Source organism: Colias philodice, chromosome 15, assembly GCF_061535455.1.
Source record: "Colias philodice isolate Cphi_HAF_F1 chromosome 15, ilColPhil1 Martin Lab GWU primary, whole genome shotgun sequence".
NCBI lineage: Eukaryota > Metazoa > Arthropoda > Insecta > Lepidoptera > Pieridae > Colias > Colias philodice.
Window position 1 is genome coordinate 7431827 of NC_143100.1, and position 20794 is coordinate 7452620.

The 20794-nt window shown below is 31.8% G+C and overlaps 6 protein-coding genes across 10 annotated transcripts in view; 3 read left to right on the top strand and 3 right to left on the bottom strand.

The window, feature by feature from the left end:
* LOC149482325 (uncharacterized) overlaps positions 1–20794 on the top strand; it is a 36323-nt gene that overhangs the window by 15181 nt on the left and 348 nt on the right. Inside the window, exon 2 of one of the 2 annotated variants that reach the window (XM_089704548.1) lies at positions 19302–20413. In XM_089704548.1, coding sequence (XP_089560674.1) covers positions 19379–20413 — 1035 coding nt within the window. In that variant the 5' untranslated portion in view covers positions 19302–19378. Of the gene's footprint in view, positions 1–19257; positions 20414–20794 lie in introns of those variants that run through there. The other variant, XM_089704547.1, reaches the window with a different exon arrangement.
* On the bottom strand, positions 87–8809 carry eas (ethanolamine kinase 1). The gene is made up of 7 exons (XM_089704549.1): positions 8501–8809; positions 8282–8418; positions 7255–7438; positions 5312–5400; positions 1664–1890; positions 372–606; positions 87–291 (listed from the first exon to the last, which is right to left on the bottom strand). Exons 1-7 carry the CDS (start codon positions 8633–8635, stop codon positions 225–227), a joined length of 1074 nt encoding a protein of 357 aa, XP_089560675.1. The 5' UTR covers positions 8636–8809; the 3' UTR covers positions 87–224.
* Positions 9070–10171, top strand: LOC149482328 (cytochrome b-c1 complex subunit 8-like). The gene is made up of 3 exons (XM_089703971.1): positions 9070–9157; positions 9229–9402; positions 9995–10171. Exons 2-3 carry the CDS (start codon positions 9249–9251, stop codon positions 10087–10089), a joined length of 249 nt encoding a protein of 82 aa, XP_089560097.1. The 5' UTR covers positions 9070–9157; positions 9229–9248; the 3' UTR covers positions 10090–10171.
* Positions 11495–14478, top strand: Ugalt (UDP-galactose transporter). Of its 4 annotated transcripts, none has more exons than XM_089703996.1 (6): positions 11495–11653; positions 11966–12161; positions 12374–12484; positions 12600–12814; positions 13390–13662; positions 13926–14478. In XM_089703996.1, the coding sequence occupies exons 2-6, from the start codon at positions 11996–11998 to the stop codon at positions 14289–14291; spliced, it is 1131 nt and encodes a 376-aa protein (XP_089560122.1). In that variant the 5' UTR covers positions 11495–11653; positions 11966–11995; the 3' UTR covers positions 14292–14478. The 4 variants fall into 4 exon arrangements, with proteins under 4 accessions (XP_089560122.1, XP_089560125.1, XP_089560123.1 ...); XM_089703999.1 differs by having other exon boundaries at positions 11496–11653; positions 12026–12161; XM_089703997.1 differs by having other exon boundaries at positions 11499–11653; positions 11969–12161.
* mRpL22 (mitochondrial ribosomal protein L22) lies at positions 14718–15861 on the bottom strand. Its single transcript, XM_089703915.1, has 3 exons — positions 15530–15861; positions 15226–15439; positions 14718–14995 (listed from the first exon to the last, which is right to left on the bottom strand). Exons 1-3 carry the CDS (start codon positions 15701–15703, stop codon positions 14775–14777), a joined length of 609 nt encoding a protein of 202 aa, XP_089560041.1. The 5' UTR covers positions 15704–15861; the 3' UTR covers positions 14718–14774.
* Ssu72 (Ssu72 CTD phosphatase) lies at positions 16868–18046 on the bottom strand. The gene has a single exon (XM_089704215.1). It carries the CDS (start codon positions 17752–17754, stop codon positions 17176–17178), a length of 579 nt encoding a protein of 192 aa, XP_089560341.1. The 5' UTR covers positions 17755–18046; the 3' UTR covers positions 16868–17175.

The following is a 20794-nucleotide window of genomic DNA, read 5'->3' on the forward strand; positions in this document are numbered from 1 at the left end:
ATTATAGTATACCTATGTGATTAAATACTTGTAACTACTTAGTTACATCTTAAAAAAAATTATGCAGGTAAAAATAAAAGAGCATCTAAATGTATACTGCTTTTTTAATTAAATAAATAGGCATATGAAACAATATTACAGTATTTATAACATAATAATAATTAAACACATAAGAGATACATAAAAATTGCTTGTACTTTTTGGAATGCCACCACAGCACTTTTTTAAACAAAAGTTTTCAACGTAGCGTCTTTTAACTCGTTATATCTATTCAGACGTATTTCTGCATACCTGAAAAAGATATAAGCGGTATTTAAAAAAATTGTCTCTTAAAAAAAAAAAAATATTGAATCATATTCAAAATTCCGTACCTGCCAAAGTCAAAATCGATACTGGAATGTTCAAATTGGACAAGGGACCAAATTCCCCACATAAAATGTGACACCAAAGATAGCAGTTGGACCTCTCTATAAACTTCTTCAGTTTTAGATGATAAAGTTTCAGGGTCTAGATCGTCGAAATATTCTGTCAAATATGTTCGTATCCAAAAAAGTTGAAATTCCTTATTTGGATATCTTGAATAGTCAATGTCGTCAATGGATATCCCTAAAAGTAATTTTAAAATATTTGAAATGAAACAATACTATCATAAATATTATATTTAAACGGCGCGACGTAGCATATTAGCACAGCATTACAATTCCTAGGAAATATTGTAATATTATGTACTGTGGTGTAAGTTCCTCCGTTAACTTTAACGTTAACGTTAAAACGAAATTGTTATTATTACAAACGATTAAAGTATGTAAGTACCTAGTTATTCATGACAATAAATGATATACATAGGTTAAAAATGGAAATATTGAGATGTTAGTGGTTTTAGTTCCCTTCAAAAACTCAAAAGTTATTTATCTGACTCGAGTGGCCTCAAATTTTAACGTGATGTAGGAACCGCATTGAGACTGTTTTATCTATTTTTCCTCATTTCTTATCCTTCAAACTTAATGTGCAACATTGAAGCGTGAGAGCTGCTAGCAACGTAAATAATATATTCAGTATTTTAGTCACGCGCCAGTAGGTACCTACTTATTTATTTTCCATTAAGATAAAATTCTTGTCATGTTTGTTTCTCGCATATTCTCTATCTGGACTAATTCTTGTCAACATAACTAAACTCATAAAATACGTATTAAGTTAAATAATACAAGCTAACTATATTTTTTTGGTTATAATATAGTCTAGTTAAATTAGTTATATACTTATATTTATCACTGCATAGTATAAAACAAATTCGCTTTCTCTGTCTCTATGTAGGTATGCTTAAATCTTTAAAACTACGCAAAGGATTTTGATGCGGTTCTTAATAGATAGAGTGATTCAAGAGGAAGGTTTTAGTATACATATATAATTTATTATGTTTTAGACAAAGCGGGCGAAGCCGCGGGCGGAAAGCTGGTTAGTGATAAACACTAGGTTGGGCCTAATTAACTAATAAATTTGTTCACATTTGATAACAAAATAAACATAATTTGAAATAGGTACCTACTCCTTTCGTATACAAGGAGTTATTTAGCTGAAGAACAGTTTAATGATAACAAATATGTAATACCACAGACTAATAATAATATACTACGTATACAAGTAATACCTATGTTGAACTTACCCACAAATTCGTTGAAATGATTTGCAATATCATATGCTTGATAATTATAGGCAGCATATTCATAGTCTATAAATGACACGGTCCCATTATTTTCATTGTAGATCACGTTTCCTAGAAGCAAATCATTGTGAGCAAACACTATTGGGCTCTCTGTTGTTATTAAGTGCGATTTTAGTCTTTCAAATTCTATCCTTAGTCTTGTTATTGTTCCGAAACTATTTGCAAATCTACAACACGGACAAAATTTGTTATGAGTTTGAATATTTTAACAATATTTTAATTAGGTAGGTACTTAAAGAATATTATGTTAAAAATAGAATAGGTACTAGGTAATACTAGGTAAGCAGAATATATCTAGAACAATCTTATTGCCAATTTCACAGATATGGTAAATTAAATGATTAACGTCGTCATTAATATTATTCATTAGGTACAATGGTTTTGTTCCGTTTGACCTAGAACTTTAAATGATTAATGCAGATATATAAAATTATTTTAACAAAAAAGTAAAAGAAAGAACCTGGCATATACTGGATTTTTGCTTTATTATAGGTACCTATAGGTGCCTAACTACGCGTAATTCGAATTTATGAATGATGGTATGATGGAACTCAAATGATGGCGCTTCGTTTCAATAAATATTCAAGATGATAGTATACCTACATTTAATCAACATCCGGTAGGACTAGTGCAGGGGTTCCCAAACTGTGCGCCGAGGCGCCCTGCCCCCTGCCTGCCTGCCTGTCTATTCTATTGAACGCTACACTAACAGAAAGCCACTTGACTAGGGGGGCTGGTGCGCCGTAGAAAGTTAAAAGGGGCGCAGCGCCGTGAGTCGATCTGCTTGTATTCGCGAGTATATGCGACTAACGAATCAAATCGGTAAGAAACAAAGCGTCGTAAAATGACATACAAGATTTTAAATTTGCTATGACGATAGGTACCCACGTCGTATCTATTTTTGTTTTTCTCTGCCTAACCTAATTTTTATTCTTGTATTGTATTTATCTATACAGGGTGTCCCACTGTTGGTATACTAAGCTCAAAAGAGGTTATAGTTTTGCATACGCTGAGTTCGTAAAAAATACTTATAAAATTCCAAAAGCATTTTTTTTCGAATAGATGAATTCTTAAAACTCTATGTGTACAACCATAACAAGCAACCCGACCAACTTTGCCACCAGCACGTGAGCTATCGTTTAAGATTATGTTTTCATAGACAAAATGCTCACATTAGCGAAGCGGTATATTATGCCGGCTCATGCTTGTATCGGTATATGCTTGTACATCTCACACTTGCGATTTGCCGATGACATAGTCATTATGGCTAAATCACTGCAGGAACTCAAGCAGATGCTGAACGAACTAGCCGAATCCTCCTTACGCATCGGTCTCCGCATGAACTCAGACAAAACGAAGATCATGGTCAACAATCATGTTTTACCGGAGCCGATCATAATAAATGGAGTCTCCCTAGAAATTGTTCAAGAGTATGTATACCTAGGGCAAATGCTCCAACTAGGTAAGAACAATTTCGACGGTGAGATCAACAGGCGGATTCGGCTGGGTTGGGCGGCTTTTGGAAAACTCCGTCGAGTCTTCGCGTCGTCACTACCACAATGCCTCAAGACAAAAGTATTTAATCAGTGCGTCCTACCAGTCATGACCTACGGAGCCGAGACGTGGACACTGACAGTACGACTGGTCCACCAACTTAAAGTCGCTCAGCGTGCTATGGAGAGAGCTATGCTCGGTATTTCTCTGAGGGACCAAGTCCGGAACGAAGTTATTCGCCAGAGAACGAAAGTTACCGACATAGCTCAACGGATTAGCATGCTGAAGTGGCAGTGGGCCGGTCATATGTGCCGCAGAACGGACAACCGCTAGGGCACACATGTACTAGAGTGGAGACCGCGGCTCGGCAAACGTAGCGTAGGACGCCCTGCTACAAGGTGGAGTGACGACATCCGCAGGGTTGCTGGGCAAAACTGGCGACAACGAGCGAATGACCGGGCTCAATGGCGTGCCATGACTGAGGCCTATGTCCAGCAGTGGACAAACATGGGCTGCTAATGATGATGATGATATGCCGGCTGCGCCAAGCTAGAGAAGAAAACATTGATTTTCAGGAAAAATTTAGCAAAAAATTTTTAACGTAATTTTGTTGTTTTCGTATTTTTTACATGATCAGTGCATGCAAGACTACAAGTCCCTTCGCGCTTTGTATACCAATAGTGGGACACCCTGTATAGACTGTTAAACTCCTTTTCAAATAGCTAGATTGGGTAGATAGGGCGCCGTGGCCCGTGACATAAAACTTAACATAAAACTGCGCCGCGAGCTGAAAAGGATTGGGCACCCCTGGACTAGTGAATGTAAATCGAATTTTATTTCTTTTGCATACTTATATACAAAGTGAGAACATATATTATTACTTATAAAGTGTATGTTATGAAGTTATATTTTTTAGAATATTAATCTATTTTGCTTAAGTTACTTAAATAACACATAGGTAACAACAATTTGAATAAGTAATTAAATAGTTATATCTATTCTTTTTCTATCTATACGAAATTAGATAACTTATAGTCGAGCCAATCTAATAGGCAACATTTGACGTCTATCAATTTTATCTTCCAAGAGAAGTAACCTGCTTAAAAACATCGATTAAAGTGAATTAATCGATACGGATTTGAAACATTTGTAAATCGAATTTATTAATTTATGATGATTTTTGTTCACAAGTAATCAATGCATTCGATTCTAGATGTCAGATCTCGATTTTTAGAGTAACATCTCTGGTATTTAAAACGAAAAAAGGTTTATTGACACAAAATTGTAGCGACGTCAGTTCTTCAATTCAGAAATTGTTTATTATGTTTAGAATGGTTCATCAGTAAAATGAAATCTTAAAATTACTTGTATCGGTCATTATTATTATAAATATGTAATCGTTATTGAAAAAAGTTAAGCAAATGTGCAGATCTAACAGAAAGAAATATCATGTTATTCTATGTTGTCGTTACTAGGTTACGTTGTTGAATTTTGTTGAACTGTCAAATGTTGCCTATTAAAATGGCTCTACTATAGTGTCAATGTAGGTAAGTACGTAGTTTTAATAAAAGTGGACATAATTCTCGCGATAACAGTTTATTGGTCAATCGAACAATCGCTTTTCATTTATTAAATGTGCACACAGATATCGTAATCGATAAGGTAATACATACTTCTTTTAAATTTGAACTTTTGTTATCTAACTAACTATGTATATTAAACATCGCGTTTACAAAAAACTGCTAGCAACAATTTTATTTTTGCCCTGCCTATTAAGATTTAATCTAAAAATCTAATAATAATCAGTGGATTTATAGCAATTTATAGTACCTACCTAATTCTGTGTAAATTTCATGTTCACATTACGATAAGGTAGAGTTCAATAACTCTTGTCGATGTCAAGTGACTTATCAATTATCACACTCTTTTATATGTATACAGAAAGGGAAAGTTGTTTAGAAAAGGTTGAGAAAATCAAAACCCACACGTGCATGAATAGGCAACAAACATAACATGTTATTCCAGTACAACATTTGCATAGGTACCTATATTAAATATTAATGTGACTCGGTAATAAATAAGCTGGGACCTCACCTTGCTTGTTTCGAAGGGTCTGAGAAAGGTTCTGGTAGTAGGGCCAGAAATTGCTCAATTTTATCCCATATCATCGGTTCTTTCTTAATCTGTAAACAAATTTTATTAGATTCGTGTTAAGTTTATGCACTTGCGTGTTGCGCAGAGATATTTTCCACCCAGCCAAAACTACATCGAACGGAGCAAAAGTTTCAGCGCCCGCGCCGCGGCAGAGACCGGCGAATGCCTGAATCGCTCTAATTACAAGAATTTAAATTGTTCTAACAAAGAAAGGCCTGTCCTTCCCGGGTCAGGGGGTTAGGGTTTTTCCCGGGTCAGTCATTTGCGTGCAAATATTCGTACAATGAACGTTTTCGGTGATCGGATCGTAACTTATATTATAACGAAGAAGATAGAAGGGAAGATGTCTAGATTTGAAGTAGGTTTCAGCAGAGATCGGCGAAATAGTCAGATCCTCATTTGGATAAATATATTATACGTAGGTATATCCAATTTTGTAATTTGGTATTTTGCCAAATGTGATAAATAAAATATCGTAATCCCAAAAAATGGGATTATTTAACACTAATTATGTTTTAGGAATAACGATATCTTTGATTACCGATACACGTTTTAAATTTTAATATCTGGTCTTGAATTATGTATATTTATATAGAGTTATACGATATACATATATGTAGGTTTATTTGTGATAAACCTTCGTGACCTTAATTTGATAAGATAAAACCCAACTAATTTTCTATTAATATATTTAACAAGTGGTTAAATTTATATGACAGGTAAAATATTATTCATTGTACATATAGAGTAAATTATTACCTATACATTTTATTTTCATTTTTCGGTCATTGTAATCCAGCATACAATATAAATATTACAGTGTATTAAATCTAATGATTGTGTCCATGAAAACATATAAACGTTAGCACTCGTGGTCTCGTGCCGATGGCAAAGGTCGGCAGCCAGGGTGTAAGATAGTTTTAAGAATTGATCAAAAAGAAAAAGAAAAAATGTACATATTAATTTAAATCGTGTTGAAATACAGTGTAAAAGGTATTCCCGTGGATTTGCCGGCGAGCTTAACAGCGGGGCATAGCTAGCTAACTAAATAAATCAATAAAAATAAATAGGCAGTCTAATCTATTAAGTGCGGATATAACAGTTTGTTCAATTGATATAAATTGAAACATATTATCTTTACACACGACACCCACATAAAAAATAACAAGGTATAAATTATGCAATCCCGGTTAATGTAAGGCACAAAAATAGATTGGAAACTTGAAGTGCAGCTTCAGGTTAAAAGCCTTAGTTGAATTTAAAATAGTTTACAAAGATGTGTGTCATTTTTTTTCCAATCTTTTTATTTCTTTCTTTTAGAAAACGAGATAATTTATTATCATAATACATAATATATTTTGAGTATTTTATTTGATTTTTATTGTTATTCATATATACCACAATTATACGAGTAAGAATAAATAAAATATGCTCAAAGAATCAAAGATCGATAACACTCCTTGAATAAATACGTAGAAGAACAGGGGGCGTGGCCAAGCGCTACGCGTACATATACAAACTGCGCGATGTACGCCGGATGTATGACGGTTCAAAGATAACTTACTTTTCTCTTTATACTATGGCTATAGCCTATAAAATAGCTCACAACGTGTCGTGATCACTGGTGATACACGCCGCGAAATTCAAAGATATAATTTTACATGCCTTTTTTATTTGTGGCAATCATTTAAAACTGAGGTCAAATTAGTCCCCACTCCCCAGCATAGTCAAAGGAAATTGGAATTTGAAAAAAAAAACATGGGGAAAAGGATATTAATTCAGCCTTCTATTTCCAGACATTGGACAGATGATTTTGACCATACAATTAAATTATTCCGTTGAAGCTTGAAAAATTATAGTTTCCATTAAATAAACTAAGTTACCTTTTTATCCAACTCAACTTTGTGCATCTTTGCCATTTGTTTAGCCACCATAGCACTTATTTTCTCATCAATTACAGAGTCTATGTTCAACGTCACTCCAGGATAGTATTGATAAGCTAATCCATTTTTAAATACTCCATATATTTCAGGAGCTAAATTCAATTTGTGAAGTGTTGTTATATTCCTTAAAATAAAATTACCTTAATGAGCAAAATATTCTATTAGCTAGATATATAGCATGCCCTAGCAGTGCTTGCTAGGGCATGCTATATTAAACTCAATAATTTAAAAAAAATAAAGCAAGCATAGCTAAGTGTGTAATTCCAATGCTATTAATTATAGATTAGTTAATTTACTTACCTATAACGATAATGATCGTTTTATTATATGAAATTAAACATTGTTTGAGTAAATTATATAAAATATGGTTTTACTATTATTAAGAAATCATGAAACCATATTTCTATATACTATTCCATTTATTGAATGAATATATTTTTTACATAAGGCAAGAAAATAGGCAATAGGTAATAATGATTTGTTGTTCATTTACCATTCATAATCCATACTAATATTATAAATGCGAAACTCTGTCTGTCTGTCTGTTATTCAATCACGCCTACGGCCTAAACTACTGAACCAATTTTCATGAAATTTGGTATGGAGATATTTTGATACCCGAGAAAGGACATAGGCTACTTTTTATCCCGGGAAAATGACGCAAACCCGGAAATCCCACGGGAACGGGAACTATGCGGGTTTTTCTTTGACTGTGCGGGCGAAGCCGCGGGCAAAAAACCTAGTAAATAATAATTTAACAAGATACAGATAGGACAATTTATGCAAGGATATTAAGTATAAGCCTAAGCGTAACCATACATTATTTGAAATAAAAATTTAGATTTACAAATCTTGATGTTATTGATATTTAATTATTTTGTTTACCCTTTGTAGCAATTGTAATAAATTTATTTTAAAAAACAAAGCACATCCAAACGCGTTAATAAAATCAATAAATCGTACTCACCGTACTTCTGCTGTCCTATCAATCAACAAATCTGTTTTATTACCGTAAATTCGCACTAAAACTATATTTTCACTTTCATCTGTATTGTTATTTATTTCACAAGCTACTAATTTGTTTGTGATTCCGTCGGTAAAAATCTGAAATATGATTAAAATCAATAACTACATATTTTAAGATTATTATAAATAATATTTTAAGTAAACATTTCAAATGTTTTACTTTAAATTTAATATTTTCGGGTCGCCAATTAGGTCTTATTTCTTCTAATATTGAATAAATCCCAGGATAAATATTCGTTTCATCGACTTCTACTGGAATAAATTTATGGCCGTCTCTACTACATATTGAAGACATTATTTTTATTTAGGTGATATTTCTATAAACACGAGCGATCTACGTAACAGTGAAGTTGAAATGCTGAGGCACATTTTACATATTCAGAAGACCTCAACGATTCCGGTGCCATATAAATTAGTAGGTATGAAATACTGACATTTGCTCTCACTGATCATTGACTGATCGACTGATCTTGGACTGATCTGACAGATGTGATCATAGACATTTTAATTATTTTTGACGAAAATTTATTATGCAATTTACCATGGCAAAACTAATTAAGTGATTATGTGCTCCATAAATTACTTAAATAAAGTGCTTTTAATTAGCACATTATTTTAAACACATAACAGTAACAATGTTTTTATTAGTGACATAATAACAATCGCTAGTTACATACTCTGTGCTCGATAGTCTGAGAGCACGTCACAGTGGTCATAGTCTATGGTCTTAGTGACAACTGACGTCTGACTCTGACAGTGACAAACAAGTGACAGTTAAGTGTGGATTGTGGACGGGAGTAGAGTAATATTTGGAAGTGTGAGTTCTTCTCAGCAAAATTACGTAATTTAGTGCAATTACATATTTATTGTCTCTTTGTCTCATTTAAGGTTTACTAAGATCTCTCATCATGGGAAAACACTTCGGTGAACTCGCCAAAATCAGGGGATTGATAACATACAAATTATCTCCCCATGAGCAAAGAGCCTATGCTGGCGCTATCAAAAATGGACTACCCAATTTCGTCCGAAGATTTCGCGAGAGCGTTTTTAGAGTGGCACCTCGTAAGTAAATATTACGTTTTAATATTAAAAACCCAATGCGTTTGTACCTTATGTAATACGTTTGAAATTCTCATTTCATAGACGAATTTCAGTAACCTTCAAATCAAAATAAATATTCCTGTAATTTGGTACATCAAAAACATTGGTGTGAATAGGGTTTCTATTTACAATAATATTGATTACTAATTCAAAATGTATAGAGTACTTAACATGATACAATAACTAAATAAAGCAAGTTGATTTAAAACATAGGCAGGTGAATGGCAACATTTATTTTCTGTATAATTTATATACCATGGTTTAGTTTCATATTTATTATAAGTTACTATTATAAATTGAATTTAAAAAATTTGAGGCAAATTAAATTTCTTCCATGTAAAACAAACCTTTACAACCATCAGGAACACTACCAGCTCAAATACCACTCGAACTCTATGATAAAATTAAATTGTTCTTCCTTTCTGGAGTCAAGAAAAACCTCTAAATTTAGTATTTAGTGTATTGTATTGATATTTTGAGTGTTCACTTTACATCATCTATCTTTTGCTTGACATAAATAGTTTTTTCAATAATATGTATTTTTTATTTTCAGCATTCATTGTCGCTTATTTAATTTATGATGGTGTTGAAAGAGAGCACCATAGGCTGTCCCGCAAAAATCCAGCTGATTTTGAAAATGATCAATAAGTTAAAGATGAACAACTGATTCAATCAAATAAATCAACAATTGTAGTTTAAGTTAATAAATTATGTGAAATTTTTTGTTTTATTCCATTTTTTTATTAACCCTAAGAGCGTATACGCACTATGCGGGTAGCCGCATTGCGGGTAGCCGTCCGGCTGACCGCAAGCACAATTATGTACGTAATATTCATTTCTATGCGCACTGCGATGCGGCTACCCGCAGACCGCACAGTGCGCATAGAAATGAATATTACGTACATAATTGTGCTTGCGGTCAGCGGGACGGCTACCCGCAATGCGGCTACCCGCATAGTGCGTATACGCTCTTACAGTTGACCCTTATCTTTGTATAGTCTGGAGTCAGTTTATTGGCAGATATAGAAAGGAGACAGAGTAAACCACTTATAAAGCCATATACTATGTAGGGAGGAAGGTACGCAAATAGTTATACATTATTTAATGGAGACACTACGAGGCGCGGCTTCCACAATCTCGCATTAATTCAACGTCCATTGTCTGTATAATACTTTCAGACTAGTATAATATGTTACAGTAAATGTAAGCAATCGGTATTTATCTATAATTACCGGTAATTGTAGATAATTACCAACACATGGTAAATGTAGTGAATTATTTACCTGTACCGGTAATTATATAAAACTTACATGCTCGCTTTTCAAGCAATTTATCCCATATTTTTTGATCATGGTCACCTATTTAGAAAGAGTCAAGTGAGGACAAGAACGCTTATATTCGGATCGGTTTTGCGTCATGGTGCACAGTCTAGCTCGTAGTATCACAGAGCAATTAATTGAAGTAGTACCTAGTATAACCTATTTGACTGCCTCCTTGGTACTGGGAGCCCTGGGTTCGATTTACGCTGGAGACGAATAAAAATAAAATTATCGGCCTGGTCGGACACAGAAGGCTGATCATGAATTATTGATTAGTGAAACAGCTGATGTATAATGCATCTGCCCATTACCTCACTATAATTTTTTTATAGGGGACATGGGACTCCACTTTTTATAACGTATTTGGTTGCCGCCACAGAGCAAGTTGCCGCTGGGCGTCCGCTGGGTGTGTGCTGTAAGAAAGTGCTGGTGACCCAGAGATAATTCATAATATACACACGAAATACATATTACGTAGCAAATATAAGAATATAACTATCTTTTTTATAAATATTAAATTATAAATTTTGTTGAATATTAATTATTTTTATATTGCCACATATTAATACTAATTGTATTCTATGTATTAATATAACCAAGATTATTACCTATACCGTGCCATAAGCGAGTTAGATCATAGATCCGTGCAGATAACACATAGAAATGTTATAATATCTAAATTGCTAGAATCCAAAACGGAAGTAACTAAAATGCCTCGTATCTTGTCATATTTAATTAAATCGTAGAAAAAGTATTTGCACCAATTTGGCTACGTCAACAAATCAGCCTGAAATTCAAATTACAAATGTTTTCTTGAAATTAAATTTTATTTTAGGCAACAAACAGTTTTAAACTTTAATTAAAAATATTAAACAATAGAAGAGTATTCAAAGGTAAATAAATAATTTAATTATTTGTGTGTTTTTATGTCTTAATACTTCAATCAAAAATGGTTTCTTTGATTTTTTAATATTGTGATTTGTGCGCTATAATTATAACAAATATATATAAATTCTAATAATAAGTGCATAAAATTACCTTAATTAATCATAAAGTTTTTAAAATAATATTCTTTAACCACTTTATAGACCAGAATAAACGCACTATTATTTTTGTCAATTTTTATCATTAATGAATTGCACATGAATAACTAAAAATAAAATATCATGCCATTGAACTTGGTAGTCTTTTTTTATCATTTCAAGTAGGAAAGGTGACCCCATATTTAGTCTTCTATGAAGTCTTCAAATGACATCAATCTACAGGAAACACAGGAATCAAAGGAAGAAATCGAAGTTGAGGGTGACGATATAACACCCGAAACTCAACTCAATTCAGACGAAATGGACAGCGAAAATAAAAAGGACAAAAGTTATTCTCCCAATAAGCAAGTAAAATATGGTAAAAAAGTTTCTATCTTTTTGAATTGAAAGAAATAGATAAAAATAATTAAGTACATTTATAAGTCAAAAGATTAAATCTTGATTAAAATCTTGTGATAATTTTCATGCTAGTTTTTGATGTTTTAATTTAATCAACAAATTCAACAATTTTATTTCCTACTTCAATGAATTGTGACCAACAATGTAATAACATATGATAATCTTTTACAGGCTACATAAAGTATGTCAGTCTTGTTATACTGACAATACAAAATGCAGCCTTGGGCTTGAGTATGAGATATGCACGTACACGAGATGTTGTCATGTTTTCATCAGCTGCCGGTAACACTTAACAAATAATTTAACTAAAAATCTTTTTAAGATTTATATATTTACTGTATGACAGTTTTATTTCATTTCGTTGTACATAGATATATATAAGAATTAAAATTTTCAGCTGTGTTAATGGCTGAAGTATTGAAACTTGCAATATGTATTTGTTTGGTAATACAAGAAAATGGGAGTGTTCGGAAAGGAGCACAAACAATGTACAATACAGTGATATTGAATATAAAGGACACTTTACGTGTCTGTGTGCCATCATTTTTATATATAGTACAAAACAACTTATTATATGTCTCTGCATCAAATTTGGATGCAGCTACTTATCAGGTAAATAACTATGTATTGCGTTGTATTTTACAATATAGGAATAAGTAAACAATATGTAACTGTAAATTCCTGGAATTCAATACCTTGGACATTTATAATCTTGCTGTCTGTGTCTGTGAGTTCATATTATATAGTACCCTTTATAATCACATGGGATTGAATAAAATGCAGTTTTTTCTATCTGTTATCAATATATATATTCTGGTAAAGAAAAATGTTTCATTGTAAGTAATTTTTGTATGGTAATTGCCACATATTTTGTCTATCCATATAATTTTTATATTTTAAATAGTCTTTTTATTAAAAATAAATTTAAGTTACCTTTTATCAATATAATAATCTCAACAAATATTAGCATGATGTGTCATAGTAAATAGCCTCAATAAGTGGGCTATCTACTATTACATTTGTGTAAATTTGTACCAGTTGTTTTTCAGATTAGTATTTAAGGTCAACCCAAGAATATTAAATATATGTAAACACAAGTTAAAGAGTCTAATATGTATATTACTACAATTTTATAACTCTTATGTGCAAAGTTTATACATTAATAATCTTAATTTATTTTTTTATAGGTTACATATCAATTAAAGTTGTTGACAACCGCCTTCTTCGCTGTAATAGTATTAAAAAGAAGACTAAAAAGATGGCAGTGGGGTGCATTAGGTTTATTAGTTATTGGTGTTGCATTAGTACAACTTTCGTCAACAGATTCTAAAGCAACTTCTTCATCAAACTTACAAAAACAATCAAAAGTTCTTGGTTTTGGTGCAGCATTGGCAGCCTGTTTTATTTCTGGATTTGCTGGTATATATTTTGAAAAAGTGCTGAAGGAATCTGATATATCAGTGAGTATTTGTCATCAATTTGTTTCAAATTCTTGATCATGGTATTAAGATATGTGTAACATTTTAAATTTACCCTCTTTTTAAAAAATACAGTGAAGATTTCATATTTTGACAAATCATGTTTATGTTGAGGCAGATTGCATAGATTTGGCAAAATATTTGATTCCTCTATATTACAATATATTGCATTGTTAATAGCAAAAATTACAAATTATATTATTAGATCATTTAACATCTTTTATAATTAAGATATTTATTTACAGGTGTGGATGAGAAATGTACAATTGAGTTTATTATCCTTACCTTTTGGTACTATAACTTACCTTATAAATAACAATGGATCTATGACAGATTTACTCAGAGGCTTTGATGGTTTTGTGTGGTATCTAGTCGTTTTGCAAGCAGCTGGTGGACTCATTGTAGCGGTTGTTGTGAAATATGCTGACAATATCCTAAAAGGATTTGCTACATCTGTAGCTATTATTATATCTTGTGTTGCCTCAATGTACATATTTGACTTCCACTTAACAATTCAATTTGCATTAGGAACTATGTTTGTTATTGGTTCTATATTTTTGTATGGTTATGTTCCTAAGAAGAAAGAAACTCGATCTTCATTGAGTGTATGATTTAATTTTTCTGAGTATTATTTAACAATTAATAAATTTGCCAGTATGTACTTATACAATTTAGATATAAGTTAAAATTTTGTTTATATAAATGTTGTATTAATAAGGCTACAATATTATATTTTATACACTTTTTATTGAAACATGTATCTTATTAATGAAATATATTCTTTTAGATATTGAAAAATTTTTATTAAGAAATCAAACCCTCCTTTGTGTAACTTTTGAAGATGCGAAAACAAGCTTCCTTGTTTCTAAACAAGGAAGCTGTTATCTATAACAGGTAAAAATGACATTGTACTTTCTTGAATTTGAGCTACGAACGTTGATTCACAATCTTATGATTTCAGACTGAGCAAGAGTAATTACGGGCATTATTACTGAGTAGCCATGAGTGCAGCAATGAAATAAAAATAAAAACAAATAAAAATAACTAATTATTATTTATTTCTTATCAATAAACTACAAGTACACTAGTATAATTTAAAAGGAATTTATTATTTTCCTCATCCTCATCTGTTCAAGCCACTTATCAAGTTGTTGTTGGGGCGTTAATGGATTTGTCTTGTAGTAATCTTCAGGAGGCTTTCCTTCTTCAAGTCTTACAAAATAATGACTATATGTGTAACGCACTTCACCTAGTCTTCCTCTTGCATGTCTCCTTATGCCCTTCATAACTTTACCTTTTCCACTGAATGATTCAGCTAATAAAAAGAAATACATTTTTAATTTTTAAAGTGAAACTTTTATTACATCGTCTCAAACTTTTTGGTATGTGTAGCGCATGTCGCGTGACGGTCGAACCGTACGATAATTATCGTACAAATACGATAATTTTGTGCCTAAGTTTCACATTTACCGTGGTTTCATAAAACCACACAACATTTTGATTGATGTAAAATTGTAAATGTAACAGCCTGAACTAGATACATACCAATCCACAAATTACTCCGAAATTCCACATTATGTTTAGAAACAGCAAGTTCTTGTGCCTCTAGTATTGCGTCTTTCACAAAACCTGCACCTTTCTTATGTACAAAACTCAATTGCTTTATAGCTTCATCTACTGTCATTCCTCTTACAAAAACAGCAATGTACCATAGCTTTTCTGGGCTGTATTTAATGTTTGTCTTTTGATGACAAACAAACTAAAAATTTATGAATATTAAATTAAAATTTTAAAGGAATTTAATTGTACAATATTAAATGTGAATAATGTAAAGCTATCGTCTACTCACAGCCGGCCTTGGTTCCTCATTGGGATCTTGAGGTGGATATATTTTTTTGTTGTATCTAATAAAATTCTGGGGGATATCTGATTTAGTCCATGCAGCAGTAGGTACTGTAGTGTGCAAATTATGAACAGATACACGGATATTTAGCATCCCAAATGTTTTTAATAAGAAATTCATTTTTAGTGAGTTACGTTAATATGAACAATCAATTGAAAAGCATTGTTAAATCAAAAGAATACACCTAGAGAGCCTAGGATCAAGGAAAAAATAGAATTGTATTAAAATTTAAAAAGAGGTTAGGGTTTTGACTTTTGTGATTCTTATGTCAATGTCATACTCAGTAGCCCAACTGTCAAATTTGTAAAGGTATCACCGCAGATAATATATACTTATATAGTATCACACAGTTACTTTATGGTAGGTATCTATGGGTATATACCCAATTTCCATATTATGGAAAGTTCATTAATTAATTTTAAGATTTAAATTATTTAAAACATATCCGCTATAAACAACAGTCAACTGTCGTAGTCAAGGAGCTAGTAGGTATAAATGGTGTAATGAATACAGATCGTAGTCTATCTGTCATAAAATACCGTTAAAAAAGTTGCATTATTTCCAAATTTCGTAATGTTCCATCTAATATTAGAAAGATGAAGAGTTTATTTGTTTGTTTGAACACGCTAATCTGAAGAACTACTATTTGAAAAATTCTTTCGGTGTTGGATAGCCCATTTATCGAGGAAGGCTTTATGTATTTTTATCATCACGCTAAGACCAACAAAAGCGGAGCCAATTCCTGAGATAAGCGCGTTCAAACAAACAAACAAACTCTTCAGTTTTATAATAAAATTAGTATAGATTATTTAGAATTAAAAAAAACACCTAAGGCGGCTAGCATTCTTTATTTTAAATACACTAAATATAATACAAAATTATATAATATGAATGAACCAATTTTGAAAATTATTTAACCATTTGAAATAAATTTTGATGAAACCAGATGAAGACGGATGAAGCCAGTGCCAGCAGCTAGTATGGAATACGAAGTAAAGCATGTTAAATTTACTTCAAATTTGAGTTCTTTGTAAAAAGTCATTAATAACATACCAAAATATGTAATAATAAATTAATAAAATGCACTGAATTTTTGTATACATCACACTTCTCTTTTTGATTATTATAATAACCTACTTCCTGATAAGGAGAAGGTCTTCTTGAAACTTAAAGATATCATGATTGAGAATCATTTGTAATTATAAGAAACAAATCTCTACTTAAACCTACTGTTCATAGGATATGGAAGGTACACATTTTTGAAAATAAATAAAAAAATACATAAAATTGGGAAGTCCATTTATTATAGTCAACACTGGCCTCGGCATTCATCCTTTACAAAGAGCTTCATCATTGCATTCTTCTTGCATCTATGAAATAACATACAGATAACCCATTGAGCCCCAAGCGGCCCGATCGGTCCACGACACAATAGATTTTCTATTGTCTGTGGTTCCGGGGCCTGAGTTATTAAAAAAAATATATACACTTATTTGCCAAATAAGATATTCATTTCATTTATTCATGTGAAAATTGTCATTCTTTACATCACTATTGGAACTTAAAGGCTTCCTATCAATGACCAAATTATGTCAATAAAACATAATGCTGTTCAAAATTGGTCTTTGACACTTGGATTCAAAGTCATGCAACAGCTCATCAATGTCATTATCCAAATCATCACTCTGAGACATTTTTGTAACCATATCACTGATAAGAAAGGCACCTATAGTTGCTTCCTCATGATTGTCTTGAATATCAATGTTAACTATGTGTACTGGCTGATTGCAAACTGACCTTCTCGAAACAAACCACTCTATAACTTGGTCATATACTCTCTCTTCACAAGTAATTATAACATCAAATGTTTCAGTTGATGCTTGAAATCTTTCAGGACTAGGTTTTATGCGTCGGTTTCGATCAAGCATATGCAATAATCCATTTTGTGTATAATAAGTCTTATCTTTTTCCAATAAATCATTATAAATATCATCATAAGGTACACCGAATTCATAACAATTAGGTCGATCTGCAGAGGTTCCAGGCAACTTAACTTTTTCACCAGTTCCAAATGATTTTACTTTGAAGCCCTTTTTCGCAAGAAATGCGTGGGCTTCCATACTTCTGTTCATATTTGATGAACAAACTACAGCAAAATACAAATCACCCATAATTAATTTATGCTGTATCTCATACGGCGCTAATCTTTTAAGTCTTGAAAGCTAAAATTTACTCGTTCTAGTGACGTGGGTATCTAAAATGTTATTGCATAAAACACACATGGTTCTCAAATAAAATACCAAGGAAATTAGTTTTACTTTTATGGAAAAACTGTTCGCATAACCATATTATATATTGTTAGCATAAATTATTATATGTAATAGTATCAGATTTTTATATGAAATTAGAGGGATACAATTCAATGCTAAGCCAAGTTCTCCATGAATGACAACGAATGTCAAATGTCAATACTCAGTTTTCATACACGACGGTGACCCACAGATAACTATATAATATTATAAGTCAGAGAGTCACATTTACTTATTTACAGAAGAAAACCATAAGAAAACATTTCAATAATTTTATTATTGCAAGTTGAAAACAAGCACAGAAAAGCTCACCAAAGTTGAACTTTTTTGAAATTTTTATTATGCCATATCGTTAGTTTGTGGTTTTTTTTAACCCTTATTAAAACGCTGGGAGCTATACTTCCCACGTCTCAGATTGAAGTAAATCGTGTTTTATTTTTATATGCTTAAACCTAATGCAGTGTAATATTTATCTACGCAATCTTAACATTTTAGAGAACTTTTTTTCATGGAAACACTTTTCAGAGAATTATTACATGTCATGGTAAACACACGTCAAAGTTAGGTGACGTGATTTTGCAGCCGAAAACGACCGTTATTTTTTAGTTTTTGGTGTAGTGCTCAAAAAAAATTAGATAAGTAGATTTGAGTTCTAGCTATGTAAACTAGACTATATTACGGTTGCGTGAAACGTAAAAATATGCCCAGAATCTTTCGTATATACCTTGGTAGAGTCGATTGAAATTAAGTCTTTAAATGTGGGAAGATATCATCCCAGTGTTTGTCACTGCACACGACATTCGGAAATTCTATATATAAAATCTGTGTGTCTAAAAAATCTTTTTTAGTTGGTATAAGCAACTTATATATTGTGATTCGAGATAATTAGAAATCTTAACTCAATACATTAGTATTTACCTATTGTTTTTATTTTGTTTTAGAAAAATGCCATTTTTATGTTGAAGTCATTCATTTTTCAATTTCCGATTTCTTCCCTCAGTAAAAGAAACTTGCATTGATGAGTACTTTCACCTCCTTTAAAAAAACTTGATCTTTATCATTTTTTACGATAACATTAAATTCACAAGTGGAGTCAGGGCAACTAACTAGTGTTTTAAAATATTGATATCTGGAGTGGACACTGGGAGCTATAGTTCCCACCTTTCCAAACTTTTTACAAGAGAGAACAGATGACGGGATATATACTTCCCACCGAAAAAAGGGTACTTCCCCCCCACTAACCCCTTTTTTGTGTGTATTTTTGAAATCTACGACCCAAAATTACCCAGGAACGTATATTACTTTTTTGTTAGCTCCTCCACGGGCTCGCGTTTGAATAAGGGTTAATTATTGTCATTGTGATATTACCTGTCAAATCATATGTCAATTGTCAGGTGTGTATCAGTGAGCATATTTTAATTTAAATATTTTTAATTAAAGTTCTTAGTTCATGAGGATTTTTTAAAGAAAAAAATTTGAAGAAAACATGTTCAGAACACTACGGTATAATTTTGTGCCTAAATACTCGGCAATTATTATACCGAAACAGTCTTTTCTAACCAACGAATACAAATGTATTAACGCATGGAATAAACAAACTACATCACCGATTCTAACAAAACTAAATCTCAATGATTTTTATACAAGTTTGGAACAGAATTATTCATCCAAAGGTGTTATGAGCGCTATAGATGTTGATATTTTTGCTAACGCTGTAAAAGACCCATCATATCTGGACGAGCTTAAGGATTTGTTACATAAACTTAGGCTGACGGCAGATACCGGAAACACATTAGAATCAACTCATCATGCTACTGTGAGAAATTACTTAGATTTTGGGAATATTCAAGAGCTTATTGAAATTTTAAAAGATCCCTTAAATTATGGAATATTCCTGGATTGCTTCGCAGCCAATTTGTTATTGGACAAGTTGATAACATCACAAAATTACGAACTTGCATCTAATGTAGCTTCACTTATAATGCTTCAAGAAGATTATTCTAATGACATAACTTGCTCTTTATGCCAGTATGCATGTTATAAATTTATATCTGAATATAAACCTCCTTTAGATGAGAACAAAACTGAAAAAGAAAATAAAAAGGTGGAAGAAATTAAAATAAGAGTCAAGTACTTACGAAATGAATACTTTGATGATCATTTTGATATAAAAGACATTAAAATTTTAACGGGGAAGACTCTAGCTTGGATATCAAAACAATTCCAGGACAACACAAGTAATAATTTACAATTATTAGGATGGCTTTACTATAAAAAATATGACAAATTATTATCATTATGTGAAAAACTGGCTGGAAATACATCATTTAAAGTCTATAAAGAAGTGCTAAACTTAATTGAAGCTGAATCAACTGAAGACTCTAAAGAGATCCTAGGAAAATGTTTATCATTATTTAGTAATTCAGAAATTATTGAGGATAAAATGGAAGAATCAATCAAAATCATGGTGGAGAATGCAATTAATAGGTCACAAAATAAAGATATTGCTGCACAAGAAGAGGTAAGAATTAATAATTAAAATTTGCCACCATTCCGGTATTGCATATTGGTCAAAGGTCTAAAAATAAACATCTCTTTGCGGGTTTGCATTGAAATCGGAATTTTAGAAATACAAATCATTATATATATCACAAAATTGGTGGCTCTTTGATAAAAAAAATGTATTTTATACATCATTCTATGATCTACAATTTTGGTCAAAACGTGGTAACATGGTACATAGTACAAGTAAAACTTACCATCTTTGTATAAATCGCGAAAAGCTTTTTTACATATAAAACATGTGTTAAGGTCAGCCATTCATTTTTCAGTCATTTTTTTATTTAAATCTATAAACAATCTCATTACATTTTTAATATTGTTTCTTGATTAAGTCATTGCT

What these genes read in the sequence shown, in the direction of transcription:
- Ugalt (XM_089703996.1), top strand. Translation starts at nt 11,996, where the DNA reads ATGAAGTCTTCAAATGACATCAATCTACAGGAAACACAGGAATCAAAG. An exon ending in CAATAAGCAAGTAAAATATG is followed by an intron (nt 12,162 to 12,373) that starts GTAAAAAAGTTT and finishes AATCTTTTACAG; the next exon opens with GCTACATAAAGTATGTCAGT. An exon ending in CATGTTTTCATCAGCTGCCG is followed by an intron (nt 12,485 to 12,599) that starts GTAACACTTAAC and finishes TAAAATTTTCAG; the next exon opens with CTGTGTTAATGGCTGAAGTA.
- LOC149482328 (XM_089703971.1), top strand. Translation starts at nt 9,249, where the DNA reads ATGGGAAAACACTTCGGTGAACTCGCCAAAATCAGGGGATTGATAACA. An exon ending in CGTTTTTAGAGTGGCACCTC is followed by an intron (nt 9,403 to 9,994) that starts GTAAGTAAATAT and finishes TTTTATTTTCAG; the next exon opens with CATTCATTGTCGCTTATTTA.
- Ssu72 (XM_089704215.1), bottom strand. Translation starts at nt 17,754, where the DNA reads ATGGGTGATTTGTATTTTGCTGTAGTTTGTTCATCAAATATGAACAGA.
- eas (XM_089704549.1), bottom strand. Translation starts at nt 8,635, where the DNA reads ATGTCTTCAATATGTAGTAGAGACGGCCATAAATTTATTCCAGTAGAA. An exon ending in TCATTTCAACGAATTTGTGG is followed by an intron (nt 607 to 1,663) that starts GTAAGTTCAACA and finishes AATTACTTTTAG; the next exon opens with GGATATCCATTGACGACATT. An exon ending in ATCGATTTTGACTTTGGCAG is followed by an intron (nt 292 to 371) that starts GTACGGAATTTT and finishes TATCTTTTTCAG; the next exon opens with GTATGCAGAAATACGTCTGA.
- mRpL22 (XM_089703915.1), bottom strand. Translation starts at nt 15,703, where the DNA reads ATGAATTTCTTATTAAAAACATTTGGGATGCTAAATATCCGTGTATCT. An exon ending in ATGAGGAACCAAGGCCGGCT is followed by an intron (nt 15,440 to 15,529) that starts GTGAGTAGACGA and finishes ATAAATTTTTAG; the next exon opens with TTTGTTTGTCATCAAAAGAC. An exon ending in TCGGAGTAATTTGTGGATTG is followed by an intron (nt 14,996 to 15,225) that starts GTATGTATCTAG and finishes TCTTTTTATTAG; the next exon opens with CTGAATCATTCAGTGGAAAA.